The sequence below is a fragment of the Coturnix japonica genome, chromosome 22 (genome assembly GCF_054131305.1).
Source record: "Coturnix japonica strain WE chromosome 22, WE-NBRP24, whole genome shotgun sequence".
NCBI classification, from domain to species: domain Eukaryota; kingdom Metazoa; phylum Chordata; class Aves; order Galliformes; family Phasianidae; genus Coturnix; species Coturnix japonica.
The window spans coordinates 10,032,828-10,060,246 of NC_140684.1; the positions used below are offsets into that span (position 1 = coordinate 10,032,828).

The 27,419-nt window shown below is 56.5% G+C and overlaps 3 protein-coding genes across 11 annotated transcripts in view; 2 read left to right on the top strand and 1 right to left on the bottom strand.

The window, feature by feature from the left end:
- Positions 1-274: 274 nt before the first annotated feature.
- ABHD11 (abhydrolase domain containing 11) lies at positions 275-2,484 on the top strand. 2 transcript variants are annotated; one of them, XM_015880853.3, is made up of 6 exons: positions 275-409; positions 491-626; positions 835-1,008; positions 1,166-1,336; positions 1,561-1,742; positions 2,040-2,484. In XM_015880853.3, exons 1-6 carry the CDS (start codon positions 297-299, stop codon positions 2,176-2,178), a joined length of 915 nt encoding a protein of 304 aa, XP_015736339.3. In that variant the 5' UTR covers positions 275-296; the 3' UTR covers positions 2,179-2,484. The 2 variants fall into 2 exon arrangements, with proteins under 2 accessions (XP_015736339.3, XP_015736340.2); XM_015880854.3 differs by having other exon boundaries at positions 318-399.
- Positions 2,485-3,152: 668 nt separating this feature from the next.
- Positions 3,153-6,945, bottom strand: LOC107322632 (caspase-1-like). 5 transcript variants are annotated; one of them, XM_015880851.3, is made up of 9 exons: positions 6,325-6,399; positions 5,758-6,030; positions 5,377-5,513; positions 5,009-5,185; positions 4,580-4,811; positions 4,316-4,468; positions 4,009-4,118; positions 3,605-3,710; positions 3,153-3,353 (listed from the first exon to the last, which is right to left on the bottom strand). In XM_015880851.3, the coding sequence occupies exons 1-8, from the start codon at positions 6,329-6,331 to the stop codon at positions 3,618-3,620; spliced, it is 1,182 nt and encodes a 393-aa protein (XP_015736337.2). In that variant the 5' UTR covers positions 6,332-6,399; the 3' UTR covers positions 3,153-3,353; positions 3,605-3,617. The 5 variants fall into 5 exon arrangements, with proteins under 5 accessions (XP_015736337.2, XP_085378488.1, XP_085378492.1 ...); XM_085522362.1 differs by having other exon boundaries at positions 3,995-4,118; XM_085522366.1 differs by lacking the exons at positions 5,377-5,513; positions 6,325-6,399 and adding an exon at positions 6,652-6,945.
- Positions 6,946-7,175: 230 nt separating this feature from the next.
- Positions 7,176-27,419, top strand: part of MTMR4 (myotubularin related protein 4) — a 32,011-nt gene continuing 11,767 nt past the window's right edge. The window contains exons 1-8 of one of the 4 annotated variants that reach the window (XM_085522361.1): positions 7,176-7,211; positions 15,699-15,765; positions 20,184-20,273; positions 20,935-21,051; positions 21,608-21,690; positions 21,899-22,065; positions 23,017-23,113; positions 26,984-27,097. In XM_085522361.1, the coding sequence (XP_085378487.1) occupies positions 15,763-15,765; positions 20,184-20,273; positions 20,935-21,051; positions 21,608-21,690; positions 21,899-22,065; positions 23,017-23,113; positions 26,984-27,097 (671 nt within the window). In that variant the 5' untranslated portion in view covers positions 7,176-7,211; positions 15,699-15,762. Of the gene's footprint in view, positions 7,212-8,892; positions 9,503-14,820; positions 14,997-15,698; positions 15,766-17,994; positions 18,370-20,183; positions 20,274-20,934; positions 21,052-21,607; positions 21,691-21,898; positions 22,066-23,016; positions 23,114-26,983; positions 27,098-27,419 lie in introns of those variants that run through there. The other 3 variants (XM_032448487.2, XM_032448486.2, XM_015880848.3) reach the window with 3 other exon arrangements.

The window sequence follows — 27,419 nt, forward strand, 5'->3', positions numbered from 1 at the left end:
CAGGTGTCGTGCGGTGCTGTGCGGGGACACGGGGTGGCACACAGGGCACTGCACAGCACGGCAGTGCACAGCACTGCACAGCATTGCACTGCATTGCACAGCACAGCTCAGCACAGCACAGCACTGCATTACCCATCCCATCCCGTCCCTGTTGTCCCGTGCCCGTACCCCCATCCCATCCCATCCCATCCATCCCATCCCATCCCATCCCATCCCATCCCGCCCCTCATTCCCCTCACGCTCCTCCCACCACCAGGGGGCGCACTCGGTCCTACATCGGGCCGTTGTCGCCTCTCATGACGTCACAAGGTCGCGCCGCTCTCCCGCCGCCATGTTGCTCGGCGTGCTGTCCCGGTGCTCGTTCCGCCCCCCCCCCCCCTTCACCCGCTCGGCCGTCACGTAAGGGCCGGTAACGTGGGGGGGTGGTGGTGGGCAGCGAGGAGGGGCCCTGACCCCATCCCGTTCCGCTCCATCCCGTTCCGTCCCGCAGGGCCGTGCCGTTGGCTCACACCGAGGTCGGTGTCCGTGGCCGTTGGCCGCCCGTGCTGCTGCTCCACGGCATGTTCGGTAACAGCGGGAACTTCCACACCGTGGCCCGTTCGTTGTCCCGGCGCTTTGGCGGCCAGGTGAGCCCTGCAGCGCCACGGGCGGCCCCGTAACCCCATAACCCCCATATCCCCCATAACCCCCATATCCCCCATAACCCCCATAACCCCCATATCCCCCATATCCCCCATATCCCCATAACCCCCATATCCCCATATCCCCCACATCCCCCATATCCCCCATCACCCGCTGTGATCCCCGAGTGACGCGGTGCCCCCGTTCGGGCAGGTGCTGTCGGTGGACGCCCGCAATCACGGCCGCAGCCCGCACTGCCCGGTGATGACGTACGAGGCGATGAGTGTGGACGTGCAGCAGCTCCTGGCACGGCTGGGCATCACCAAGTGCATCCTCGTGGGACACAGCATGGGCGGCAAGACGGCCATGGTGCTGGCACTGCAGCGGGTGGGTGTGTGTATGTGTATGTGTGGGGCTCCTGGAGGTGGGATGGGGCTCAGTGTGTTAAAGGTGGGAGCTTTAACACAGAGCAGCGCCCTGTGTCTGCTCTGGTTCAGAGCTGGGAGATGTCAGCTCGTATCCAGCCTGATGTCTGTGTTTTCAGCCAGACTTGGTGGAGCGTCTGATCTGCGTAGACATCGGTCCTACCTCAACCGCTCACATCTCCGAGTTCCCTGCCTACATTTCTGCCATGAAGTCAGTGAACGTCCCGGCTGGTCTGTCCCGCTCCGCAGCCCGGCAGCTGGCTGACAGTCAGCTGAGCTCCGTGGTTCAGGTGGGAGATCCCTCTCCTAGGAAGGGGCTTCTGCCCCAACCCTGGGACTCTGCGTTCCTGCCAGCTCCGTGCTGACCTGGGCAGCTGGGTCACAAGGGCTGCAGGGGCACTGGGGGACACGACGTGCATGGGCTGTGAGCTGGGTAGGACGGAGGCTACCAGCACATCCCAAGGGTTCATTGCTCTCACATGTGACCCAGTGGCACGTTCCCCTTTTGTGGCAGGATCTTCAGCTGAGACAGTTTCTTCTCACCAACCTGATAGAGGTGGAGGGCCGCTATGTTTGGAGAGTGAACCTGGATGCTATTTCCCATCACTTTGCAGATATCATGAGCTTCCCCGCCTTCCACAAGCCATATACTGGTCCTGCGTTGTTTTTGGGAGGATCCAACTCGCCCTATATCAGGTGAGACTGAAGAGAAGCTGTTCAAAGTCAGTGGTCTGACTCCTTGTGCCATCCTGCAGCTGTTGAGGCTGGGAGGAAGCATTGAGGTAGGGAAAGGCCTGGAATGAGTTCTGTGCCTCAAGCAGCCAGTGACAGTGACAGTGATGTGCTGTGGGTGGGGTGGAGCCCCAACCTTTCCTAGTAGTGACAGAAAGGATGTGGTAAGACCTGAGATCCCTCAGCTTGCAGCAGCTGAAGGAAAACACCTGAGTGCACCTTCTGAGCACACTTCTCACGCTGTTTTCCCCTGTCCTGCAGCTCCAAAGACTACCCAGAGATCCAGCGCCTCTTCCCCAAAGCAGACATCCAGTTCATCGAAGGCGCCGGCCACATCGTCCATCAGGACAAGTTTGAAGAGTTCATCACTGCTGTCCTCAATTTCCTGCCATCACCGTAGTGCTGCCTGCTGGGGTTTCTGCAAGCACTGCACAGGAGCCAAGGAGCTCTGCGCGTTGCAAGGGGAGGATCAGAGCAGCTGCCACCTTTACAGACTGAGGACATTTCCCAGCCCTCCGAGCCCTCCTGTCACCTCCCAGGGACATGGGGTGGCACTGGCCAAGGACATGGCCCACATGCACCCCAGTGCTTCGGACAGTAGGAGGGGGCAGGAAAACCCTTTCCTTTTCCTACCACCAAACCACGTGGTGGTGGAGCTGACAATGATTTGCAGCACTTGCAATAAACATAAATCCATGCCAAGGCAGAGAATGGTTTGGATGCTGTGGAGGAGAAGGGGGGCACTGATGGGCACAGGAAAAGGCTCTTGCTTCCTGGAGGGGACAGTGGTGGGAGGTGTCAGTTGTGCTGTTAGATGCAGCTTTAAGGACCTTTCACGGCTTCCAGAGGAAATCACTTCCCTCCACCACCTCCAAGGACAGGGAGGAAGGTGCCTCCTGAGAAAGGCCGTGCCATGGGCTGCAGAACAGAGCTGTGAGAGCATGGATACCCACCCTGCTCTGCTTTGGGCTTGGGGCCTGCATATGGAATGGGTTTACATTCACTTTCCCTCCAGGTTCATCCCAAGGATATGGGAACCTGAAGAGCACACAGGGCAAAAACTGGAGCTAGGCAGGGACAGCAGGGCACGAGGCAGCACTGCTGCAAGGGCAGAGTGTAGCTCTCACCCAGCTCTGGGTGAGGAGGGATGGAAGAAGCAGAAAACAGAGCAGTGCACATCCCAGCAGCACAGGGAGCAGATGCACACCAAGCAGCAGTGGGTTCTCTAGGAGCCCAGCCACCCCCCAACGCCGGCTGCCCCCTCCTCCCTCAGCTCTGGTTCCTGACCTGTCCATAACTGTCCCCAAGAAGACAACGCAGCAGCTGCTGCTGGCCATCACCCACCAGCACAGACTAAAGGCAGAGGAGACGTGCTGAGTGTTCTAATCCTTTTATTAGTCAACAGGGCAGAAGTGGCTCCCAGAGCAACGGATGGTGTCTGTCACAGACGGGAGATGCTTCACAGCCTTTGCTTGGGGTGGTGAAGAGATGTTCACCAGGTGCACACACACTGTTCTAGCGCTGAGCACATGCTGCTTCCAGCAGGAATTTGGTCACTTTGAAGTTGTTCAGAGGCTGCAAAGGGAGGAAGAAGAGAAGACTGAGGACTGTTTTGTCCTGGCTCTGTAGCTGCCAAGCAGAGGGAGAAAAAGTCAGTTTGGAGATTCACTGTTTCTGCAGAGCTGGTTTTGGCCTCTATTTCCTTCATTTCCTTGGGACATAAAGCCTGAGCTGTGTGCTCTGGAGCCAAGGTGTGATGAGGAATTGCTCCTGCCCACTGACAAAGTGCCAGGCGTGGAGCACAAGTGTGAAGTGGGAAAACTCACCGTCGGCAGGAGATCAGAGCCCTGGGAAGAGATAGAACTTCTTGAGCATCGTGGTCCTCTCTTGTGTTGGCAGCTGCCGAGGAAAGTCTTTAAAGGAGCGTTGGACCTGGAGTGAGAGAGAACAGGAAATTGGAAGCAGTTCCCCTTCCAGCATGGCTGCAGTGTGAAGCATCGGGAGGCATCCCCAGGACGGTGTGCTGGTGCAAAGGGAGCCACGGGCTGCACCAACCCAGCGCCATGGCAGGACACTGATCCCCATAGGGAGAACCAAACCTGAGCACCTGGACCCTTTTAGGACAGAGCCTGCTCCCCAAGTTTGCAGAGAAGCAGCCTGCCCTGGCTGCCCCAGTTCCTGCAGCACCACGTTGGTGTGGCTGCATTTGCATTTACCTCCAAAGCCTCACCTTGCGGAACATCTCCTGCAAGTCACAGTTAAAGGCGTGTTTTCGAAACTGCTCCACCAGCCTCTGGATAAAAACAGAACCTTCTGTGGGGCTTCTCCAGGAGACGGTATCTGAGGAGACAGAAGATGCTCAGTGTCCTTCCACTGGTGTTCCCCAAGGCAGCAGCAATCAGCACAGGCAGGAGACTGGGACCCTGTCAACCCACCCTGAGAAGGAGGTGTGGGAAATACTGACGGGGCAGGGAATGGGAGTCCCGCCCCCCTTCCCTTCTTTCAGACAGGAGAACTCTCTCCATGGAATCACTTACCAGGTGTGCAGGAATATAAAGTGGCAAAATCACTCTCCAGGTGAGCTGCTCTGATTTTACGACCTTGCAGCTGTACACACCTCAAACTGTCCGAGGTGACAGTGGGCGGCTTAGGGTCGATGGAGTCACACATCAGCACAGATCCCGTGTTGTCTAGGAAGGCAGGGCCAGCTGTCAGTGACGGGATGCCCCGACCCCAGCCCGTGCTCCAGGTGGGCCTGCCTTGCTTGCTCACCTGACAGGGGCCCTGCAGCAGGGACTCACCTCCACGGCAGCACTGGACAATGACCACTTTGGGTTTGCCCATCAGCGCCCTGCAGTGCTTGTTGTTGAAATTCTCGTGGATGGCGCTGAAGGGGAGGATGTCTGTGGTCCCGTCGCTCTTGGTCCCGCAGATCCCGGTACTGATCCCGTGCGACATGAACACCAGGAAGGTGCTGTCAGAGGTGCAATGATCTTTGTGAGCCGCAAACTCCTTCATGACCGTGTCCATCTCCTGCAAAACACCACGAGGAAGGAGCATCAGCATCAGTGTGTGGATCCAGCCACCAGCCGAGAGCAGGAGCCGCTGGGGACAGAAGTGTCCCTGTGTGTCTGAGATCCCTCACAGCCATGTCTGCCCTGAGCCCCCCATGTCCATTGCACACCAGGGTCTCCTGGGACCTGTCCCAGCACCTTTCTGCAGTCCTTTACCTGGGCAGTTTTGTCATCGTGGCACTCCACGTAGTAGCCCAGCGCTTCCAGCAGCTTTGTCATCTCCTTCACGTCTACTTCAGCCCCAGCCCGCTGGCTCAAGTGCTCAAACTTGGTGTTGCAGATGAGCAGGGCCCTACGGGTTCGTTTCTCCCGTGGCTGGTATATGTCATAGATCTGCAATGAAAGAACAAGGTGATGCACAAGGTCTATGTGTGCAGCACACGCACCTCCCCGGCCCTGGGGCATCTTCCCGAAGCTCCTGCCCTGCTCATGGACCACTGATGACCCCTGGCAGCCTTTGCCCCCTCTGGCAGCGAGACTGCTCCACGCTCCAGCCCTTCTGTCATCGCCTCCACCCACAGCACCTGATCTCCCTCTGCCTCCTTGATGCGCTGGTACTCGCTCTGGGTGCACTGCTGCATCCACTGCAGGTCCTGGCTGCTAACAGCGGGGCTGGAGGAGCCCGCAGTGCTGGGGGCAGCTGGCGGCGCACCAGGAGGGTCTGTAAGCACAAAGGTGGTTACGCTGGAAGGGGCAAGAGGGAGCTGTCACAGCGCATGGGGGGCAAGCAGAGCCCATCTCCGCCCTATAGTGGATGCCTGCAGGGGACTGAGAGCCCCGTTGTCACCTCGTGGTGGGGGCTCACGCTGGCACAGCGCCGTGACACCGGGAATTCCTGCCTGCCCCGAGTCTTCGGGTCTGGGAGCCCCATCGCGGCCAGGGCAGGGGATGGCGCCGCCTCTCACCTGCTCCAGCGCTCAGCCCCAGCTGCTCCGCCAAGTTGCCGTCGTGCTTCCTGAGGCTGTGGATGAAGATGGCGCTGGCCTTAGCGCCCTTCAGGCGGACGGTGTCGATGAGGTTTCGGGCCTTGTCGGTCGTCACGGCGTTTCCCTCCTGCACCTCATCCACCTCCGCCTGGTTCAGCACTTGATGCGCCAGCAGCTCGTCCAGGAGGTTGGACAGCACCGCCCTCCGCACGCGGCTCACGAACCCAGCGCGAACCCTGAGCAGCTCCTGGTCTGCGGGGCAGCTCGGTCAGCACGTGCAGCCCCACGGCTCCGGGGCTCCCGCTCCCACCTTCTCCTCCCCACTCCCCCCGTTCCTCCCCCGGTTCCTCCCCACACTCTCTCGCCCATCCCGGGCTCTTCCCGTGTCCGCACAAAGTGCCGCAGGTCACGGATTCCTCGCCCATGAGGGCGCCCCGTCCCAGCCCGCGCGGTGCCGTGAGCTGCGCTGTGAGATGCTCAGCAGGGACGGCAGGACCCGGCAGGACCCGGCAGCCCCCATGGCCCGTTACCGCCGGCCGTTCTCACCCGCCATGGGCCGTCAGCCCGCAGTGACCGAGCGGCTCCAGCGGCCGCTTCTCCAGGGAGGACAAAACTGAAAGTAAACGGGACTTTCTCTTCCTGCTTCCTCCCTTGGGCTCGTCCCCGCCCGGCTCAGCCCGGCCGGCCCCAAACGCTGCGCTGTGACCGTGAGGACACCGCGATGGGACGGGAGCGGGGACACACGGGGAGCAGCGAACGGCGCCGGGATGAGACGGGACGGGACACGGGACATGGGACATGGGACAGGGGACGGGGGATATGGAACATGGGATACGGGACACGGCCCCGATTCGGAGCAGCGCGGGGCGGTACCGGATCGTTCAGCTCCGGGTCCATTGGGATCGTGTGGGAGCGGAGCCAACATCACTGCGGGGCGGGAGGAAACGGGATGGGACGGAGACGGGGACGGACGGGGTGAGACCACGGGGGGGCGGACGGTGCCGTGAGCGGCCACGGCACCATATGCGATAAGTGATAAGTGATATGAGATGTGTGATATGAGATGTCCGATATCCGATGTCCGATAAGCGCCGTCCGGCCCCGCCCCGCCGTGCACGTGCCCGCTGTGCGCGCTCCCGACCCAACCCCGCTCCCGCGCCGCCGCCCGAGTCGCAGCGCTGCCCGCCCCTGATTGGCTGCAGCAGGACGCGCTGTGATTTCTCATTGGACGCCTCTCCCCGGGTCCCGCCCCTCTCCGCTCTCCGCTCCGTGTCACGTGACGTTCCGCGGCGCTGGGCGGGGCCGCGTTCCGGCCGCTCATTGGTCGGCGTTACCGGCGACGGCGGGCGGTGATTGGCTGAGCCGGGCGGGTCGGTGGGGGCAGGGCGGGGAGACGCACGCGGCAGAGGCGGGAGCGGAGCGACGGGAATCGGGTGAGAACCGGGCGGGAACGGGGCGCCACGTACAGCACATAGAGCGTCATATAGATCATATAGAGCATATAGAGCATATAGACACCATATAGACAGCATATAGACAGCATATAGACAGCATGTACAGCGTATGTACAGCGTGTGTACGTCACACGGCCATCACGGCCCGGTGCTCAGCTCTGCCGCCCGCTCGGGCCCGTAGCACCGCGGCCTTGTCCGGCCTGAACCCGGCATTGACCGGGTCGGGAGCGGGGTGCAACCATAGGAGGGACGGGGGGAGCGGGGGGATCAATGGGATCAATGGGACCCAGTAGGACCCAATGGGATCCGATGGGATCCAGTGGGATGTGGTGGGACCCAATGGGATCTATGGGATCAATGGGACCCAATGGGATCCAATGGGACCCAATGGGATACGATGGGATCCAATGGGATCAATGGGATCCAATGGGACCTAATAGGACCCAATGGGATCGATGGGATCAATGGGATCCGATGGGATCAATGGGATCCAATGGGGGTGGGGGTAGCGGTGCCGTTACCGCAGCACGGCCAGGTCAAACCCCCCATCACACCCCCATGGGCTGGGTGCCCCGTTCCTCCCCCATCATCGCCGTCCTCCCTTCCACCTTCACTCCCTGCACAGAGCAGCATCCAGGCAGGCTTAACACCCCCATGGGAGGAGTTTCCCCCCCAGCTCCATGTTCAGCCCGTCCTGGAGCTCTGCAGCCCTCGCATCAAAGTTTTCCCTCGTGTTCATGTTTGTTGCAGTTTTGGGGCTGGGCTGTGTGGGATGTGCCCCCTGTGTGTCAGTGTGCAGCAGGACACTGAGCTGTAGGAGCACATCGGAGCCTTTTTGGCCAATAAGGAATGGAGCTGATTAGAGGATTAATTTGCTCTTAATAAATTAACATAACAAACCCATTGCTGCTCTTAGCCCCGCTGGCTCCTCAGGACACCGGTGCTGCTCCTCATGGGCCGGGATCGCGGCTGCTCTGCTGTCCCACAGCAGCAGGGGTAGGATTTCCTGGGCAGGATCAGCTGCTGAGCTTATAAATAGCAAATGCCTGCTCAGCTGCACGGCCGGGCTGCAGCCAGACCTGCACGTAAAGGTGAATCCCTGCACAGCTCGGCCCCTGAGCAGAGCAGCTGTGGAGCTGCAGCCTCTGTTTGCCATTGATTTGCAGCGATGCACAGTGATGCTGTTGTGCACTGAGGTTCTCTCTGGTTGTTGTGTGGTGCAGGAAAATGGGCTTTTAGCTGGGAGCTGGAGCTGTTCTCTGCTCCATGTTCCTCAAGGTGTCTGCAGAGCCGGGGTCGGGTCCGGGGCTGCTTGTGCTGGCACCTGGTTTGCAGCAGGTTCTGCAGCCCTGGCTGCTCTGTGCACAGCAGATGTGAAGGCAGCACCTGCCTTCTGTGTGGCACAGAACCTTAATGGGTCGTGGCAAAAGCAAAATGAAGTGGCCGGTCCCTGTTCTTTGCGGTGCTGGTGACATTGTTGGTGCGTTTTGTTTTGATGTGGTTTTCCTTTATAACTGAGAGATGCCCTCAGTGTCTTTTCCCCAAGCAGAAGCTCATGCCCAGGGCACATCCCTGGGGAGCAGATTTATGTGTTGGCTTCTGATTGAAGGCACAGAGTTCCCAGCCCCAGAGGCTCCTTTCTCGCTGTGTTTGTTTGCAGGTGCATCGCTGCTGTTGGCACCTGGTCTCAGTAGGGCCCGTCACACCTTCCAGCTGGGGCTCAGCGCTGGGTCTGACCCACAGGTCTCCTGCACCGGGAACCCCACCGAGCTCAGCCTTCCCAGCTGCACACAGCGGCCTCTTGTGTGGGTCTGGCTGTGTGGGGCCGGCACAGCGCTGCTGGGAGAGCTGCCAGCACGGGGCTGGCTGGGAATGGGGCCATAGCACTGACAGCACAGCACAGCACAGCACAGCACAGCACAGCACAGCACAGCGCAGCACAGCACAGCACAGCACAGCACAGTGCAGCGTGGGCCGGGTGCTGGGTGCTGGGTGCGCTGCAGGCCGGGGCTGCTCAGCACAAACAGCTCCTCCCCGTTGAGGAGCCCGTCCTGGCTGCAGGAGTGTAGGTGGAAACCGCTCGGCTCTCATCTGCTCGGGGGCAAAGTCTTGCAGCTGAACTTAAGCCCACATTCATGGCTGTGGATCCTCCCGTTTCACGGCGCTGGCTGCAGAGTGAAGTTGTTCCTTTTCCAGCCCGCTCAGTTCTTCAGTGCAGACTGAAGCAGTGGGGTTGTTCACGCTGCAGGACGGGCTGCGGTGCTGCCATGGTAAGGCCCCTCCGAGCGTTTCTGCTTTACAGCCCGTTCAGGTACTTGCTGTCTGCCAGCCTTTCTCTGGTGCTCTCTGTTGAAATAGAGAACTGCTCTGAGCAGAAGGTGCCGCCTGCATTGTTTCTTCTGGAAGCTTCCGAGGGCTTTTGTTTTCTGCTGGCCTGGGAGCTCGCTGTTGTAGCCAGCTTCCTGCTGGTGCTCGAGCGCCTCGTGGCAATTCAGCATCGATCTATTCAGTTGCCTCTATTCAGCCTCAGCTGCACTGCCCGCCCGCACCATCATCTTGTTTTAATTAAAATATATAGATATATTTGCAAGTGATCAGCAGAAGGATTTCTGTATTGCTGGAGCGTGACTGGTGGCAGCACTCAGAGCCACGCAGCCGGGCAGAGCTCTGGGTGGTTGCAGTGCACAGAGAGGGAAGGTGCTCCTGGTGCATGAGATGAGGTGGGTGCACCTTGAGCCTCCTACAGCCAGCTGGGGTGCAGCAGGGTGCCCAGGGGATGCTGCTCCTCATGCATCAGCGCTGTCTGCGCTTGTGCTTGTTCTGCTTCATGAGCCAAGTGTGCACCCCGCTCCTGCCTCCCACTGCAGCTGCCCCAGAGCCAGAGGCACGGCCGTCCTGCAGCAGGTGGATTCCCCATGGGCTGGATGGCCTCGTCTTATTGAACACTACAGAGCGAGTGGTGTGCCTGCGTGTTGGCTGCATGCGTCTGTACTGACTGCATGCAACTGTGCTGCCCGGCGTTGGACCCGGGGAGGTGGGAATGACACTGTCAGACATGGAGGCTGCAGTCAGACACGTTTCTGTTCCCTAAATGAAGGGTGTGTTGGATGGGGGCAGGACGGCAGTGACGTGTTTTGTGGATCAGTGGGAAGATCTGCAAGGCGGGGGGGGTTGGTGTGCTGTGAGCATCAGGGGGCCCTTAAGGAGCTCCTGCTGCACCGTGCTGGCAAGTTGGGGCGTTACATCTTTGCTGTGGGCACAGCGTAGTGTCAGATCTCTCAGGGACCATCAACTTTGCTTGTGCCTTTGGGTAGGTGTGGAGCTTTGCCAGCCCTTGTCCTTCTGCAGCGCTCCCTCTGCGTGCAGTGCTGTGATGCTGGGGCTCATCACAGCTCAGTGCTTACCCGGCCTTTGTGCTGTAGCTCTCATGCAAAGCTGAGCGGGGATCAGCTGAGGTGTGTGTGTGTGTGTGTGTTTGTGTGCAGTGTATACAGTGTGTGCTGTGTGTGTGTGTGCTGTGTGTGTGTGTGTGTGCAGTGTGTGCTGCTGGGCAGCCATTTCCCTGTGGGGCTGTTGGGATGCAGTGCAGTGCTGGGATCCCTGCAGGGCATTAACTCCATCTCCAGTTTCAGGGGTATCAGTTTTGCTTCCTGCCTGTTTGAATCTTTTGTGCTTGCAGACAATGCTCCCTGTTCTCCTCCGTCCTCTGCAAACATCCCTCCCTGCTGCACCATCCATCACCTGCCTGGCACACATGGAGCCCTCCTGCTCCTGCAAGGTGCCAGTGCCCGCTGTGTGTGTGTCAGTGGAGCTCCGAGCTCACATTTGTCACACCTGCAGCCTTGACAAGCAGCTGATGGAGACGGCTGCCTTGCGAATGGGAAGGTCCCGGTGCTGGCAGCAGTGCTGGTGCTTGGGGTTGGTGTGGGGCAGTGCTGCGGTGCAGTGATTTACTACCATGTTTCATGGAGTTGTGTCATCCCTTGCAGTGCTGAGGGCCCTGTGCATCTGTCCCTGCAGCGCTGCCTTGTTTAGGGCTGTGCCATGTGGGGCAGGTGAGGTCGGGGGCTCTGAGCGTGTCACTGCTGTGTGCTGCGCTTTGGTGCCTGCGTTCAGCAGCTCGTGGGGAGAGAAAGTCCCTGGGTTTCAAAGGGGAAGTGCTCATGTCAGCTGTAAGTCCCTGTTTTCAGGGGATTTTGAGCCATGTTGGTGGCTGTAACCAGAGGCACATAGTGGGGTATCCAGCCCTGTGGCTGGGAAGGGCTGTGGTGGATGGCACCAAACACTGCAGCTCTGTCCAGGAATCCCCGGGGGGATCCCAACACGTGTCCCAAACTTTCCCTGTGGCTTTACCAGCCCACTGTGCACCACAGCTCAGTGCTGAGGGCTCCCTGCCTGCAGTGCAGCAGTGCCTTAAGGAAAGACAGTGACCACAGCAGCGTTGGGTGAGAACAGGGTTGGGGTGGCATCTTTTGGGGACCCGACCTGGGCTCCGTTATTCTTTCCCTTGGGCATCCAGCTGTGCTGAGGTGGCACAGCTTGTGTGCAGGGACTCAGGTGCCGGGTGCCAGGGTTGCTTGTGTCTGAGTACGAGCGACCTGCTCCACTCCCTCTGTCCTTTGCACTTTCTTGCTTTGGCCCCTGCTGATTTCTTACTGCTCTGCTCTTTGCTCTCCTGTTTTCCAAGTCTAGATGTGCTCCCTGCTGGCTCTGCTCCCCACCAGCCGCCTGCTGGGGGTGTCCCCATATTCCCCTCTGTGTTTCCATTGGGAAGGTGTGGTGGGGTGCTGGGGCTGCTGGGCATCCTGCTCAGCAAGGAGAGCCAATGCAAGTTGTTGTGGTGCCATAGAACTGCCCAGTGCAGCGGCTCCGTGCAGACCATCCGACTGCCTTGATGGAAAGCCATGCACAGAGCTCCCATTGCCAGCACTAAACAGGATGGAAGAGGAAGTAGAAGTGGTTTTGTGCTATAGAGCAAAGCAATAGTTCTGGTTGATAAAGCTCACATTAATACAAGGCAAAACCCCCTCCTGCCCTCCTGCCCTCCCTCCTGCTGCATCAATAGCTTGTTCTGCTGGAGGAATTTCCAGCAGTGTGACAGTTCTGTGTGACCTGGGGCTCATCTGCTGGAACAGGAGAGAAGCAGCTCGGCCTCCTCAGGAAAGGTTTGCTCAGCTCTGCTCCTTGTTGCATTTTTGGCGTGTTTTGCTGATTACGAAGCAGATGAAATGCAGTTTCCTGGAGCTCAGGGCACCAGCGGGCAAAGTCCCACCACGGCGCTGCTTCCTCCCAGCCCCACAAGTCCCAGAGCCGGGATTCTAATGGGGTTCTAATGGGGTTCTGCTGGGGTTCTAATAGGGTTCTTCTGGGCTTCTGCTGGGCTTCTGCTGGGGCACTGGGAGCTGAGCGCTTCCCACGCTGCAGGCTCTGGAGGTTCCAGCTCCCCTCCCTCCTGCTTCTCATTACTCTGCTACCCGCAGCCATTGTGTTGCAGCCCCGGGTGCGTGCGGGGATGAATAAGCAGTGCTGGGGAAAATCTGGCTCTGGATAAAGCTGTGCAGGGTCTGCAGGGCGTGCGGTGCCCTCTGCTCCTGTCAGCAATGTGCTGCTGTGCAAAGGGTGCCTGCTTTGGGTTTGAGCAAAGGAGAAAAGGGAACCTGCTGCTGTTTGTCCAGGTCTCTTGTAAGGAGGCGTTCTGTGCTCCGTGAGCCCTGGAGCAGTCTGCAGTCACGGCCATGAGAAGCTGTGCTGGCTGCAGCAGATGCACTGAAGCCCCCGGCTGTGCTGGCACCGAGCTTGTCCTGTGCCTGTGCCCAAGTGCTGGGCACTGATGGGACAGCAGCGTGTGTCTGTGCAGCTCTGCGGATAAGCAGGGACTCACTATAAATACATCGGCTGCTGCTTATCGATTGGCCGGGGATTTCCCTTTCTAAGCATGTCTGCTAAGAGGCCGCCGCGGCTGTCCCTGTTTTTAGAAGCAGCTGATGTTGGAGGGCAGTGATGCTCACCTGGCCCTCCATCCTGCCTGCAGTGTGCTGAGCTCAGAGCAGAGCATGGGGAAGGCAGGAGCTGGGCCGGGTCCATCTGCGTCTCCTTGGGCAGGGAGCAGGCAATTGTTGGGGCTGGAATAAAGGCCCAATTGTGACTGAAATGTCCCAACTGCTCTTTTTTTTTTCCCTTTCTTTTTTAAAGAAAAGCGAACAGAATTGGAGAACAACGGGATGGGATTGAGGGGGGGCTGGAAGCGTTGGCCAAAGGCGCGTTTCACATTGCTGTTCTACGATGTTCTGCTTTACATCACTGTTCTGTGTGGGGCTGAGTCCTACGTGCAGCATTGGGGCACAGAGCCGTGCTGTGAGTCGCTCTGCCCGGTCTGATGTGGGGTTGTGGGGCAGAGGGGGGCTCTGTAGTGCTGTGGGTCCTGCCAGTGTCACAGGGAGGAACTGAGGCTCTTCTGCTGCAGCCTGGGCTCCTCCCGGGCTGTCAGTGATGGATGGATGCAGTGAGCCGAGCTCTGCCTGCCCCTGCGCTGTGCGGCTCATTAGGAAGACGAGGAGCTGTCAGGAAGATGGAGGAGGTTCAGGGGCCGACCTGGCAGGAACGTCCCTGGGGTGCTGCTGCCACCTGGTGCCATGGCTGCCCGCAGAGCAGAGCGAGGTGCTGTGCTGTCCTCTGCAGGCAGCGTGTCCTGCACGGGGCTTTGTGTGTGATTACTGACTGCCCCTTGGGACGGGGATTGTGCTGCCGTGATGTGAGTGGTGCCGGCTGGCAGCGTGATGCTGGAGTTAATTGCACTTCCAGGCAGTGGGTGGCAGTGCCCGCTGGGGCCTGCTGCAGAGCAGGGCTCTGTCCTTGTCCCCTGTCCCCCTACACACTGGGTCACAGCTGCCTGGCACAGTGGTGCCCATCCCCAGAGGCGTTTCTCAGGCTGTTTTCCTCCCCAGCTCTGACCCTTTCCCCTCATTGCCATCTCCACACCCGTTCTGTGTTCCTGCTCCCTTCCCTCCCCCTTTGGCCATGTTCACCTCTGCCCCAGAGCTGCACTGTGCTCAGAGCTGCTGCTCAATGCACACCTCCGGCTCCCCCACCCCTCCTGCCGTCCTTCCCCTTCTCACTGCACAGAAACTTATTTTCCTCCCAGCAGACAAATAGCCGTGCCAGCACTGCTGCCTTTCTCTGCATTTCCTGCAGCTCTCCCCCCAGCAGACACAGGTTCCTCTCACCTTCCTCTGACCCCTTCCCCACGCTGCTGGTTCCTTTTGCTTTAAGCAGAGCTCTCCCTCCCATGCTCCCGTTCCCCTCCCATGACCGACATTTCCTTCCCTCATGTTGTGCAGCCCAATGGTCGGCAGCTCTCGCCTCCCATCCATCCAGCAGGGTGAGCAATGGGCATCGCTGTGTGCCCCACTGCATCCCCATGTGCTGCTGTGCGCTGCCATCAGGCAGAGCTGCATCTTCCTTGGGCCGTGGTTTGCAGCCCACAGGGCTGAGGAGCCCTTGGGTTGTCCTGGCAGAGGGAGGAGGAAGCCCTGGGCTCCCTGCATTCCTGTGTGCTGAGCTCACGGCTGCTGCAGGGCTGTGCTTTGCGGGAGGGAGGAAGTGAGGAACTGCAGTGGCTGTGAGCGGAGGTTTGGTGAGCAGATACAGCAGGAAAAGTACCCGCGTGCAGCCGGGCGATATCAATAATTCAGATGGCTGCAGATTGGCAAACAGAGCGTGGTTAAGCAGTTTCCTCCTGGAGCTGAGTGTGCTTTCACCTGCCTGGTGAGTCCCGCAGGCTCTGCTCCTCGCTGACCCACATGCTGCTGCTCACAGGGGGATGCATGTCCAGCTGCTTCCTCACTGCTGCCGTTGCTGTGGTGTAGGTGTGTGACCGCATGTCCTTCTGTGCTGGGATGGAGATGGCAGGCACTGAGCAGGCATGCAGGAGGAGAGGGCTGGCAGTGGTCAGATGGTTCTGTAGCAGAGGAACCCTGAGGAAGGCTCTTCCTCCACATAAATCCCAGCATCACCCGTGGGACTGTGCAGGACCCCGCAGGGACCATCCTGGAGCAGGGCGCTGTGCAGGGCTGGCTCATTGCCTGCTGCCCCATAAACAGCTCTACCTGCGAGCAGTGCTGCTCTGGGCACAGAGCTGGCAGGAGATGGAATGTGTGAGCTTTCCTCTTCCTGAGCCCATGGGTTTGATTTTAGGGTATTTTCCTGAGGCTCACTGAAATCCCGAGCATCTGTCCAAGGGTCCTCACCAGGTCCTTGAAGCACAGCAGCCAGACCTTCAGCTGCCCCCACACACAAGGGGAAGCCTTTGGGGTTTGCCCCTTGCTTGAGCTCTAGGCTCATCCCACTTGGTGTCTTGAGCTGGCATGGGGGTGAAACGAGGTTGCAAATGGGCAGGGAGCTCTGTTCATAATGGAGTGTTGCTGCTGTTGATCTGAATTGCTGCAAATTACCTTTCTTTTGCTGCAGGTGTGTCTGGTGGAAGGAGGGACAGAGCTGTGATTGACCAGGAGGTTTTGGACGGTGGCCGAGGATGGTGAGTACACGTTCTGGTCTGCCTGTGACCCAGTGGGGATGTTTGTTCTTTGTGGCCAACAGCCGTCTGTGCTGCTGCTAAATGTGAAATGTGAGATGGAGAGAGAACAGGAGCAGGTTGCCCAAGGAGGCTGTGGATGCCCCATCCCTGCAGGCATTCAAGGCCAGGCTGGATGTGGCTCTGGGCAGCCTGGGCTGCTGGTTGGTGACCCTGCACACAGCAGGGGGTTGGAGCTGGGTGAGCACTGTGGGCCTGTGCAACCCAGGCCATTCTAGGATTCAGTGGTTGTAAGAACGCTGTAATCCTGTGTAGGTTGTGTGATAGCAGAACATAAAGAGCTCTGAGGTGTGGCAGTAGCCGTGATGCTGTTGGTAAGGTGAATTTATCTCTAAACTTGTTCTTGGAATATACAAGTAAGGCCGGAATCCTCTTCTGCCTCCTTGGGGTAGAGACACAGTCACCCACACGTTGCTTCTTGCGGATTTACTTTAAATCTTACAGGTGGGAGTTCTCCTTCTATTCCTCTCTCACTTCTTAATGAAGGATTAACTCCACGTTAACAGTGTGCTTTGGTGATGCTGAGATAGCAGAGACTGCAGAATAATTAGTCAGAGCAGAGCATGGCTTCAAAGGATGCGGGGGGGCTGAAACGCAGCCAGGACAGCCAGACTGCTGATAACCTGGGCTAAGGATTTTGTGCTGTGCTTTCGCATTGTTTTATTTGCCCTTGGTAGGTTTTTCTTCCACAAACTCATCTAAACCTGCTTCCAAAACCAGCTGAGGAGCTGCAGCTGTGATGTGCTGCGTGGCCCCTTTTGCTGTGACCATGAACCCGTTCTGTAACATTTTGGTTGGTGGCCATCAGTCTCTGTGGATCTGAATGCTGTTGCGCAGATCTGTCTCATTCCCTTTGGCTCTTTGACCTCCATGCAGATGTTTGCTCGTATCCCCGTCCTGGTTTATAGGATATAAAGCAGTAACATCTCACGTGAGTTGAGGGTTCTGTTTTTGGAAGGCCACCTGAGTGGCCCAGCAGGCCTTTGGCTCACCAAGTGCTGCTGTAGGCTTTGAGGAAATGAGCTATTTTTGTAGAGGCCCGACACAAAGCTGCCCTTTGTGCTGCAGGAGCAGAGGAGGCAGGACCAGCAGCTCCACTGGCCGCAGCTCTTCAGCTGTCAGCATCCATCCGTGTGCAGAATGGGGATTCATTGCCACTTCTGGGATGTGGGAGCAGCTGCCCGAGGCCGTTACCTCCTCCTGTTTCCCTGCTGTTCTCCCCCAGTGGGGCGGATCAGGGCAGCCCCAGGGCAGGGCTGTGGGTTCCTCCCTGCATCCACGGCCACAGCCCCTCTGTCTCTGCAGGAGTTCTCTCCCAGCGTGATGCTGCAGTAACAGAAAGCCCCAGCAGCACCACATAGAAGCAATAGCAGTGCTGCCCTCTGCCTAACATAGGAGCACTGACAGCAGCTGGGTGAAATGGAGGACAAGGGTGAACCAGGATTGGGAAGGGCACACGTGTGTGGTGGAGGGTCCCCTCTGTGCCTGCATGAATGTGAGCGTGCACAGGGATTGGAGGAGCCCAGTTTGGTGAGAGGAGCTGTGTCATCCTGGTTTGGTCTCACAGTGTTAGCAACAGCAGAGGGAATTCCAGCTGGGGAGACACCTGACTTGGCATTTAGGAAATGCTGTGAGCGAAGCCAGCTGAAAGGAGACTGCATGGACACGGGAGCAGGGATTTAGTGAGGTGAGATGGTCCCAGGGGCTGTGCTTGCAGCAGGGAGAGGTGCAGGTTGAAACTGTACAGCCCCTTCCATGTTGCTTAGGGGTGGGTCGGCTGTGCACCAGGCAGGACGTGGATGGGAGCAGGATGCAGCAGCTGCGTCCTGGACAGCGGCAGCCGGTGATGGAGCGGAGGTGTTGTTTCCCAGCAGAATACCATCCTGCAGCTCCGGGATGGCAGCGCTGAGCTGCGAGTGCTCAGAGCACACACAGGGGCTGCCATGGCAGCGGCCGTCCTGCAGATCCCTGAGCAGCAGCTGCCGGGGTGTCCTTCATGTCCTTCAGCGACACGCGGCGGAGCAGCAGGAAATGGAGAGCGCTGTGCCGGAGGATGGAGCCGAGCGCTGCAGCAGAGCTGCGGCACCAACCCGCTCCCTATTGTTCCATTGCTGGCAGCCATTGCCGCGGGCCCGGACTGCATCTCCCGGCAGCCACTCAAGGAGGAGACACGGGGACGGGAGGGGGAGAGGAGGGTGATCCCCGCCGGCCTCTCCATTTTCTGTCTCGCCTGTCGGGGAGACGCGTAGATGGCAGAGCTGTGCTCCACGTCCCTGCGAGGTAGGTGGAGTCTGCCCGTCCTCCGCCCTCCTTCCCTCCATTGTCAGCGCTGTGAGCGCGGCACCTGCTGCGGCCGCCGGCTGCAGGGATGCTCGTGCCCTCCGCCGAGCTCTGGCGAGGCTGCGGCAATCCCTGCGCCGTGCAGCAGCCTCTGCCGGCAGCAGCTCGGGGCCTGAGGAGGGAGATGCTGCTTGTGCCCAGCTGCCGCCTCGGGAAGTGAACATGAGTCTGCCGGGCCGCGTCTCCTGCTCCATGCTCAACTGCTTTGTAAGTGCTTTTATTCTGTTGTTGTTATTTTCCTCCTCCCTGTCTGTTCCAGGCTCTTTGCCTGCTCTGTGCTCAGCCGTTACCCTGGATCAGGCCCGTCCTTGAGGCCTGGCCGTGCTGCCCAGCCTGGCATCCTGCCGCCTCTCACTGATGGAGGCCCTTCTCCTCCCTGCACGTGCCCCAGGAGACGCGGTGTGGCACCATCGCGGTGTCGTGCCCCAACCCAAGGGCACAGCAGTGAGCTGACGGCCCCGGGGCTCCATGTCTGCTATTGGGGAACACCGTGCAGAGCTGCAGCACCGGGGAGCTCCGTGCTCCAGCACAGGGCAGGGCTGTGAGACCCCTCCCAGGGTCCTATTGTGTTGTATGGGAAAGTGGTTCTGCTCGGAGATCTGCAGGAACCCCCACAGCGGGGACTTGTGGCCGGTCACTGTGCTGTGAGCAGTGAGGGGTGCCCGGCGGCCGCCCCAGGAGGGGCTGAGCTTCATGGCATCCCACAGCGCAGCAGGGAGGGACTCAAGGACACCAGGGCTGCTCTGTCCCAGTTCCTGCTGCTCCATGGGATTTCTTTGTGAGCTGCCAGGCGCGATGAGGGGCTGCCCTCCCTTTTGGGCCCACCCCACAGCCCGGCCTGCACCCAAAGCTGTGCCGCTCCCTGTGCCCCCATCGCACTGCACATCCCCCTGCCTGTGTCCTGGGAAGGGCTCTGCTATGGGGCCGTGGGCCTTTGGAACAGGAAGGGGTCCCAGGTTGGGAGTTCAGCACTGGATGTGGCCCACAGATGCTTTCCTTTTTATCTCCTATGAGGTGATGTGGGGATTTGGCATCCTTTGAAATATGACTGAAGCAAAAGGTTGGGTTCTCATTTCCTCGGGTTGAAATGTGGAGGTTCTAGGCCAGGCAGCTCAGCCAGAAAGGCATTTTGTGTAAAATTCTCTGTGATACGTAACACAGAACAGTATTTCCTAATAACTGCTGGAGCCTGTAGGGGAGCGGTGGGGAGCAGGGGGTATTCTGAAGAAGTCCTTTAACACATTGAATGGATGCGTCCTCAGCCGCTGTGCTCTGCTGTTGTCTGGGTGCTGTTCACTCTTGTGCTGGTGGTCAGGCAGAAACTGGGCTGATGGTCAGTGAAAGGCTGGGCTGGGATTTGCTGAGTGATTGCACAGTGACACCACTGAGACATTCCTCACTGCCCCAGGAGAGCTGTCCAGGCTCCCTGTGTTCCCTCAGGACGCCTCTCCAGGGCACATCAGGCTTCCCAGGTTCAGTGCTCTGCAGGGAGAATGTCCTGCTTTGCTGCTGGCACTGCTGGGTCCAGGCTTGTTATGACTGGGTGTACCTGCACCCCATTGCTGTAGGGTTGTTTCACGTTTCCATATTAAAAGAATCCAGGGTCTGCAGTTATCTCAGGGCTGAGAATGAGGATAAAAGCTGCCCAAAGGAAGCAGTCCTTGGTAACAGCAGGAGGAGGTCACAGCTGGGCTGTGAGTGGAACCCTGTGTGTGTGCGTTGCTGTGGTTCCATAATGAGGCTCACAGGGTCAGCTCTGCCATGATAAGTCGCTGTCGCATCCCTCCAAGGTGCATCATCGAGGTTATCTGCTCAGCTCTGTGCACTGTGCAGCTTGAAGAGACATGGCTGGGAGGCCTGTTTCAGACTGCAGTTGTGCTGTTGTGCTGTGGGGTTGTGCCATAGCTGTGGTCAGGGAGCTGTGTGCAGAGGCAGGAGCATCCCATGGCCCTGATTTTGCCTTTTCATAGCATGCAGCAGCTGGGGCCCATCTCTCAACGTGTGTTTTCTTTTCAATGCAGGGCGAGGAAGGCCCCCCCAGTTTGGAGTACATCCAGGCCAAGGATTTGTTCCCCCCAAAGGAGCTGATAAAGGAGGAAGAGTCATTGCAGGTGAGGAAGTGAGAAGACAGAAACCATCCACTTTGGATGCAGCAGGCAGAGCTCTGTGACCTGAAACCTGAGAGCACTTCTCCAGGCCAGGCCGTGCTCTGGAGCCGCAGGTTCAGCAATGCTGTACGTCAGCTCATGCTGGCAAGTCCTTCCATGTGCATGGAGGCTGGGAACAGCTGCCCGGTGCTCGCTGCCCTCCTTCCCAGCCCTGCCATGACTTTGCAGTGCACACGGCGTCACATCTGCCTCTGGGAAATACATCTGGAGCATGATGCAATGCTGCCGGGCTGGGTGTTCCCCATCCTCCACCTGTGCTGGCGGTGAGGAGCAGTGATGCTGTGGTGCTGTGCAGCAGGAGGCCCTCTATGGGACAGGTAGCACGTCAGAGCTGGGCTGTGCCATGGAAGGCAATAGTGTGCCATATTGCAACAGCTGATCTGGCTCTCACATACGTTGCTCCTGGCATTTTCCTGCTGCAGAGCTGCTGGAAAGAGGAGTCTCTATATTGTGCCAGCTTCATGCTGCAAGAGGCCTTTGAAAGAGACCCAGCTACTATTGCTGCTGTGCAGCAGAGCCAAACCTGGCTTTCCTCACTCCTTTAGCACAGTCTGCTGCCACCTCATCTCCAATGTGTCTGGAACTTGTCATGTCTCCCTTGCAGGTCCCGTTCACTGTGTTGCAGGGTGAGGGAGTGGAGTATCTTGGCCATGCAAATGATGCCGTGATCGCCATCTCCAACTACCGGCTTCATATCAAATTTAAGGATTCTGTGATCAACGTAAGTTTGGATCTTCTCATTAACTGTTCCCTCTTGCAGTATTTTGGGGGGGAGTGAGGGAGACATAAGCAGTTTCTCTGGTTTGCAACACAGGAACTGGGCCTCTAAGTTGCTAAGCCTGACGTTGTCTCTTGTTACTGTTGGTCACACAGTTGTTGGAGTGCAGTGGGGTGCTCCAATGGATGGGAATTAGGTCTTTCCCTTGCATGAGAGTCAGCTGGTGGGAGCCTGGGACTTTCTCTTGCTGTCTCCACTTGCCGTCTTCTATTGGAGCCTTTGTTTGGCTCAGTTGTCTGTGCTTGTTTGGCTGTGATTTAGTCTGTAACTGACCCATGGTGGGAGACTGCCCAGGTACAAGTAGAAATCTGGCTGGTGATTCTTGGAACAGACTCTGTGCTGCATCAAGAAGCTTCATAAACCTTGGAGTGTGTTTGTAGTTTGGGCTGGGAGCTGCCGTTAGCTGATAGAACCACATTTGGGCACCATGGGCCTGTGGGCAGGGCTGCTGTGTCCGCTGCTGTGCTGTTCTGCCATGCCCTCCTTCTGTCCCTTGCAGGTGCCTTTGAGGATGATGGAAAGTGTGGAGTGCCGGGATATGTTCCAGCTTCACATCGTCTGCAAGGACTCCAAAGTGATCAGGTATCCCTTGCTGTAGGTGCCACTGCAGTTGTCACAATCTGCTCTGACACCTGCCTTTGCACCATCATTGGAATGAAGCTGTTTATAGACGAGGTTGCTCTGTTTTTCGAAAGAGTTGATGCTTTATTCCTTTTTCTGGTTAAATGGAGCTCCCTGTCTGTGTCCCAGCTGGGTGTATGTACTCACTGAATATGATTTGCATTTGCAGGTGCCATTTTTCCACCTTTAAGCAGTGCCAGGAGTGGCTGAAGAGACTAAATCGAGCCATTGCCCGCCCTGCTAAGCCTGAGGACCTCTTTGCATTTGCCTACCACGCGTGGTGCTTAGGAGTCTGTGTTGATGAGGAAGATCAACATGCACATCTGTGCCGTCCAGGTAGAATCCTGGCCTGTCCCCTCCCTGTTTATCCATCTAGAAGTACAGTGATGCAATTGGAGCCATCATTCATAACATGGTGTCTTGCTGCATCTTATGCTGTGCTGTAGCCATAGCCCAAGCCCATCTTGCTCAGGGGCATCCTGCACCTGGCCTAGACATGCAGCTGGTGTCCATGCAGCTGGATAACAAGCACAGCAAAAGGAATAATAATAATATGCAAAGTGTGGAGCATTCTGAGGCAGCGGCACTTAAGTCTCCTTTTCCTTTCTCCTTGTGAGTGAAGGAAACGTCCCGTACTTCAACACTTTCATCACGATAATGAGACAGCTCAAGCAGCAAATGTCATCTGCATTGAGGCAGCATAATTAATATCAGCACGTCTCCTACACTTAGACGTGCCCCGGCATCCCCAGGATCAGGTCTGCAGGCTCATTCTTGTGCAGGAACAAATAAATTATTTGAATCCAGATAGTGAGAAGCAGAGCTGTGGTGCTGCCCGCAGTGGGTCGGGAGTTTGCCCTCTCCTGGAACACAAAATTCATTTGCAGTTGCTTTCTTTTGGTAAAGCTTCAGCATGGATGAGAGGAAATGAAGTAACATGATGGCTTTGCATTTAGAAATCTGTTGCCATTAGAGGAGAGGGGCAGTAACCTGAGTGAGTATCCACCTTGGGAGGGAAAAGCGGATGAAATGAACGCTGCCATCACAAAATACTCCTTAGCAGAAGAGGGGTTTTTTTGTGCTGCTCCTGCACTGGGGCTGGGAGGTGACCTGACTCAATGAAATAAGCAGAGGAACCTCTGTGAGGGACCGGGCTTTGTGATTCCTGAAATAAGAACACTGACATCCAGCTGTCCTGAGGTTTCTCTTCAGTCTCCGGTAGTTGCTATGGAGCTGCCACTAATGTTAAAGTGTTATCAGTAAATACTTTGTGCTCTGCTATTCCAGGTGACCACGTAAGATACCGATTTGAGATGGAGCTTGTGAGGATGGGCTTTGACTTGCAGAACGTCTGGCGAGTCTCTGACATCAACAACAATTACAAGTGAGTGTTGCACCACCAGGGCCTCCTGGTTCTCCTCTTTCCTTTCTTTATTCCCATCACAGTCCCCCTGCAGAGCAGTGGATGAGTCAGGCTCCAGCTAATCCTCCTTTTGGGTCGTGCTCGCCCTCAGGCAGGTCAGCATATGAGTTCTCCTTTCTTTCCTTTTTTCGTGTCATGGAATGGAAGCAGAGGATGCCCCAAACGTCAAAGCTTGTAGCAGTTGTAGGTGCTGACCCAGGCAGTTTATAATGCGGCCATAACTCCTCCATGAAGATGGTTGGGAGTCTGGGAGAAATCATCCATCATAGGGTTGCCTTTGTGGTCAGTCTCTCTAAAAGGCTCATATTGAAAATATAGAAGTTTCCATAAAGTCGAGCAGCTGTTCTCATGTGTCAGGAAAGGGGATGAGGCACTGGAGGGCTGTTGTGGAGCTGAGTGGTCTGGGAACAAGCAAGGCTTCTTCAGTTTGCTGTAGGAGGGGCTGAGGGCTGATCTGCTTCAAGCTACAGAGCTGGAAGGTTACAAAGCAGGTGGAGTGAAGCTTTTCTGACAGCGGCAGGTGGCAGAACAAGGGAGCAGTGCTCACAAATTGCAGCTTGGGAGGTTCAGATTGAACACGGGGGGAAATTCCTTCTCCTTCAGGGTGGTGCTGTGCTGGGCCATGTCCACGTGGAGCTGCATGGGAACATTTCAGGTCCCAGCCTATGTGGTGTTGCAGGTGGTCCCACTGTGGGCAGGAGGATGGAGCAGGAATCTCCTGAGCCCCTTCAGCTGAGCACAGCAGCCTCTTTAGCCCATCCTGTGCCCCTGGAGCTCATGGGGAAGCGCTTCCGCATTCTTTGCAGCAGGTGGCATTAAGCCAACAGGTTTTTATTAAGTGTTGAGTCACATTCACTTCTGCATTCCCTGTAATCCCTGTCTTGAAATGACTGGGATCCCTCCGTCCTTTCTCTGTTTCTCAGGCAGTAAAAGCATCCCCATCACTTTCATATCTCCACTCTCTTGTGGAGACCATGAGATGCTTCAGTTATGCTGGACTGTGGGAATCCCTGTTGAGTTCTGAGTCTGCTGCATCCTCTCTTGTGTTTTCTCAAGGTTCAAGGCATCAAGAACTGCACTTGGGATTTGATTTAGAGTATCTTCCTAGCAGTCTCACATCGTTGCTTTCAGTCTGTTTTGTGACTTTGTTGACAGTACTGACACAGCTTATCTAAGAACTCCAGATAGAAGTTGTTTTCCCGACCTGCTCAGCAGCAGAGTGTGCAGCTCCGTGCTGCAGCTGCATCTGTCTCCTTGGAAGCAGCCACGCTGCCCCTCAGTGCAGCATTCTGGCACGTGGTTCCCCTTGATTGCCTCAGTGCTTCCAAGTGAGATTACCCACCTGCTCTTTGCTTCCTGGGAGCTTTGACCCCAGACCTCAGTCAGCTTCTCCGAAGACGTGTTTTAATTTTGACCAAACCAGGGAAGAAAGAACTTGAAACGAAGCTGGGCAGGCTGGCTGTGCTTCCCTTGGGTTTGCCGAGCTCCTGCCTGGGGATGCTGGCAGGTCTCAGCTTCCCTTCTCAGCAGACATCCCGAGATCTCCAAGGTGGTGTAACTGGCTTGTGCAACTCTGAAACCAGTTCCCTCTTGCTGCTCCAGGGAGTGTGTCTTTAAATCCTGCCTTGGCTTTTGATCATTACCACCTGCCTCTATTCACAGGAATCAGGTTACTTTTTAACTGTTTATAGTCCTTTTATCTTTTATTTCCCAGCATTGGCAAAACAGCGTTGTTAGAGACAGGATACTCCGAGGTAATGACTTTGTTCGTTGTCTTTCAAGTCTGTTCTGAGATGTCCTTATCTGGTAACTATTATCTTCTTCCTGGCGACAGCCATCATAAAAATAGAGCAATACAGGCATATAATAGCCGCTCCTTCAGACTTGATAAAAGTATACTTTTCAGCATACCATCATAATAAAATTATTACATAATCCCTCTGTGGTTTTGCATCCTCAGTCATCTACGTGAGTGTGCGGTCTGAGAGCCCCCAGCAGCACAGCCCTGCTGCCAGGGCTGAAGTTGTTTTCCTATTGCTCACAATGCTGAGGTTTGGTGCACACAGTAATTTCAAAAGCAACAAAAAATCCCCACTTTTCTCCCACTGTTGATGCTTATTTCCAGCTTTGATCTTTTTATGGTCGTGGTTGTGTTTATTTTTTGGCTTTATGAGGAAAAGCAGCCTGGAGTGCCGTGTTACAGTTTGAGACAGCTGATGTTTCCCACTCAGTTCTGTGACCATTCTTAATTCGTAGTCAGACTTATTCAAGGCCAGGCTGGATGTGGCTCTGGGCAGCCTGGGCTGCTGGTTGGTGACCCTGCACACAGCAGGGGGTTGGAAGTGGATGAGCACTGTGGGCCTTTGCAACCCAGGCCATTCTGTGATTCTGTTTTGTTACAGCTCTCTACAAATCGTAATACTTTCCTCCATGCTCATGGGAAAGGTGGCACTTCTTGTTCTTGCTTGTATTTGCCATATGAATATGTAGACATAGAAAGTCTGCTAGGGATAAAGCCGCGTTTCTACATTCAGTGAAGGAGGATCTCTTCCTCCGTGCTGGTTATTGCCTTTGTGGCAGGAAGATGCTTTGTCTGTGCCCATCTGTAGGTGTGGCTTGCACTGATGTTCATGTTTCTGTTGTTATGCACCTTTTCCTGGGGACAAACCTCCATTTCGATGCCGTTCTGGGTCAGTGTGGTCCCATAACGCACAGCACAGGGCCAGGCAGGCTCCCTTTGGGACTCCCTTGTGAAAAAGGGGCCACTTAAGGTCTGTAACCATTTCTTGTCTTTCCAAGAGTTACTCAAGACTCGAGGAGAGCTTCCTTTGAGCCTTTGGTGAGCAACCTGTAAAGAAAAAGAGCTTTGAAAATCCAAATCTGGTCAACCACAGGCGCTGTCTGCTTTGTGGATGCGTGATGTGCCACCTCCCTCCACAAAAGCCATGTTGACTCTTCCCAAGTGTGCCGTATTTACCCTTTCAGTGGTGGCGGTCGGTGGCTTTGTGCAGCAGTCAGGTTTAAGTGGTTTCCCACGTTCAGCTTTTAACAAAACCAACACCATGTTTGCCACCTTCCATTCCTCTGGCACCAGCGCCAATGTAAGCAATAGCTTACACATCTCCGTTAATCATTCACCTGGTGCACATTTGGGTTGCTGTAGCAGTGTTGGGAGAGCATTATCTGGTCCTGCTGATTAGTTGCTCCTCATTCCTTGCAGGTAGTTCCCCCATGTTAATCTCGGTGTGCCTTTGTCACCTGTAAAACAGGGATCGGTCTGGCAGCTTCTCCGTGTGCTCACACCAGCGCGGATGGTTTTGATGTTCTGCTGTGCCTTATCTCCCAGACCTTCAGTGCAGCAGCAGGCTGACACCTCCATGGGAGTGGAAAAAAGTCTTCATAGTTTTAATTTCTTCACGGGGCATTTCCTAAAACCAGCCTGACCTGCCTGAATTTCAGTGTCTTTTAACTGAGGTTCATGTTTGGCTCTTCTGGTGTTTGTGCTCTTTGGAATCATGTCCCAGTGAGGCTGTGGCTGCCCCCAGCCTGGGAGCACTCAAGGCCAGGCTGGATGGGGCTGTGAGCAGCCTGGTCCGATGGGAGGTGTCCCTGCCTACAGCAGGGATTGGAACGAGGTGATCCTAAAGATCTCTGCCAACCCAAACCATTCTGTAATTCTATTTGTTTTACCTCTAACATCCAGCTTTCGTTCACTGAGATGCCTCCTCCTGGTCCTCTCTGGTTGTTCTGTATTACCTCAGTGTATTTCATTAACCATCTCTTCATCTGCAAGCTTTTTTTTTTTTGCCTCACTGCTTTCTTTTTTTCCAGGCTTTGTTCCAGTTATCCACAGAAGCTGCTGGTGCCTGTCTGGATCACTGATAAGGAGCTGGAGAATGTGGCTTCGTTTAGGTCGTGGAAGAGGATCCCTGTGGTCGTGTACAGGTAAACACAAAACAAACAAGTGCTCTCCCCAGGCCCCTTTGGGCAGGTTTGCAAGCTTGGTGCGTGCTGGTAAAGCAGGATACTCTCCCAGTGGGAGTTCAGTAACTGCTGCTTCTTTCTTGCTTTGGTTAGATCTGAGGATGGGGGTGACTTTACTACAGTGGGAGATGCAGCAAGGGCACCGTGTCCAATTCAGGTTCTCTTTCTCTGAGATGCAGAGTATTTTGATGAGGTGACGCCTATCTTTGAGAAGAAATCTTGGCCAAAATGAGCCTGCTGCATGGCCCCTCCATCATTGGATCATAGAATCACAAGTTTGGAG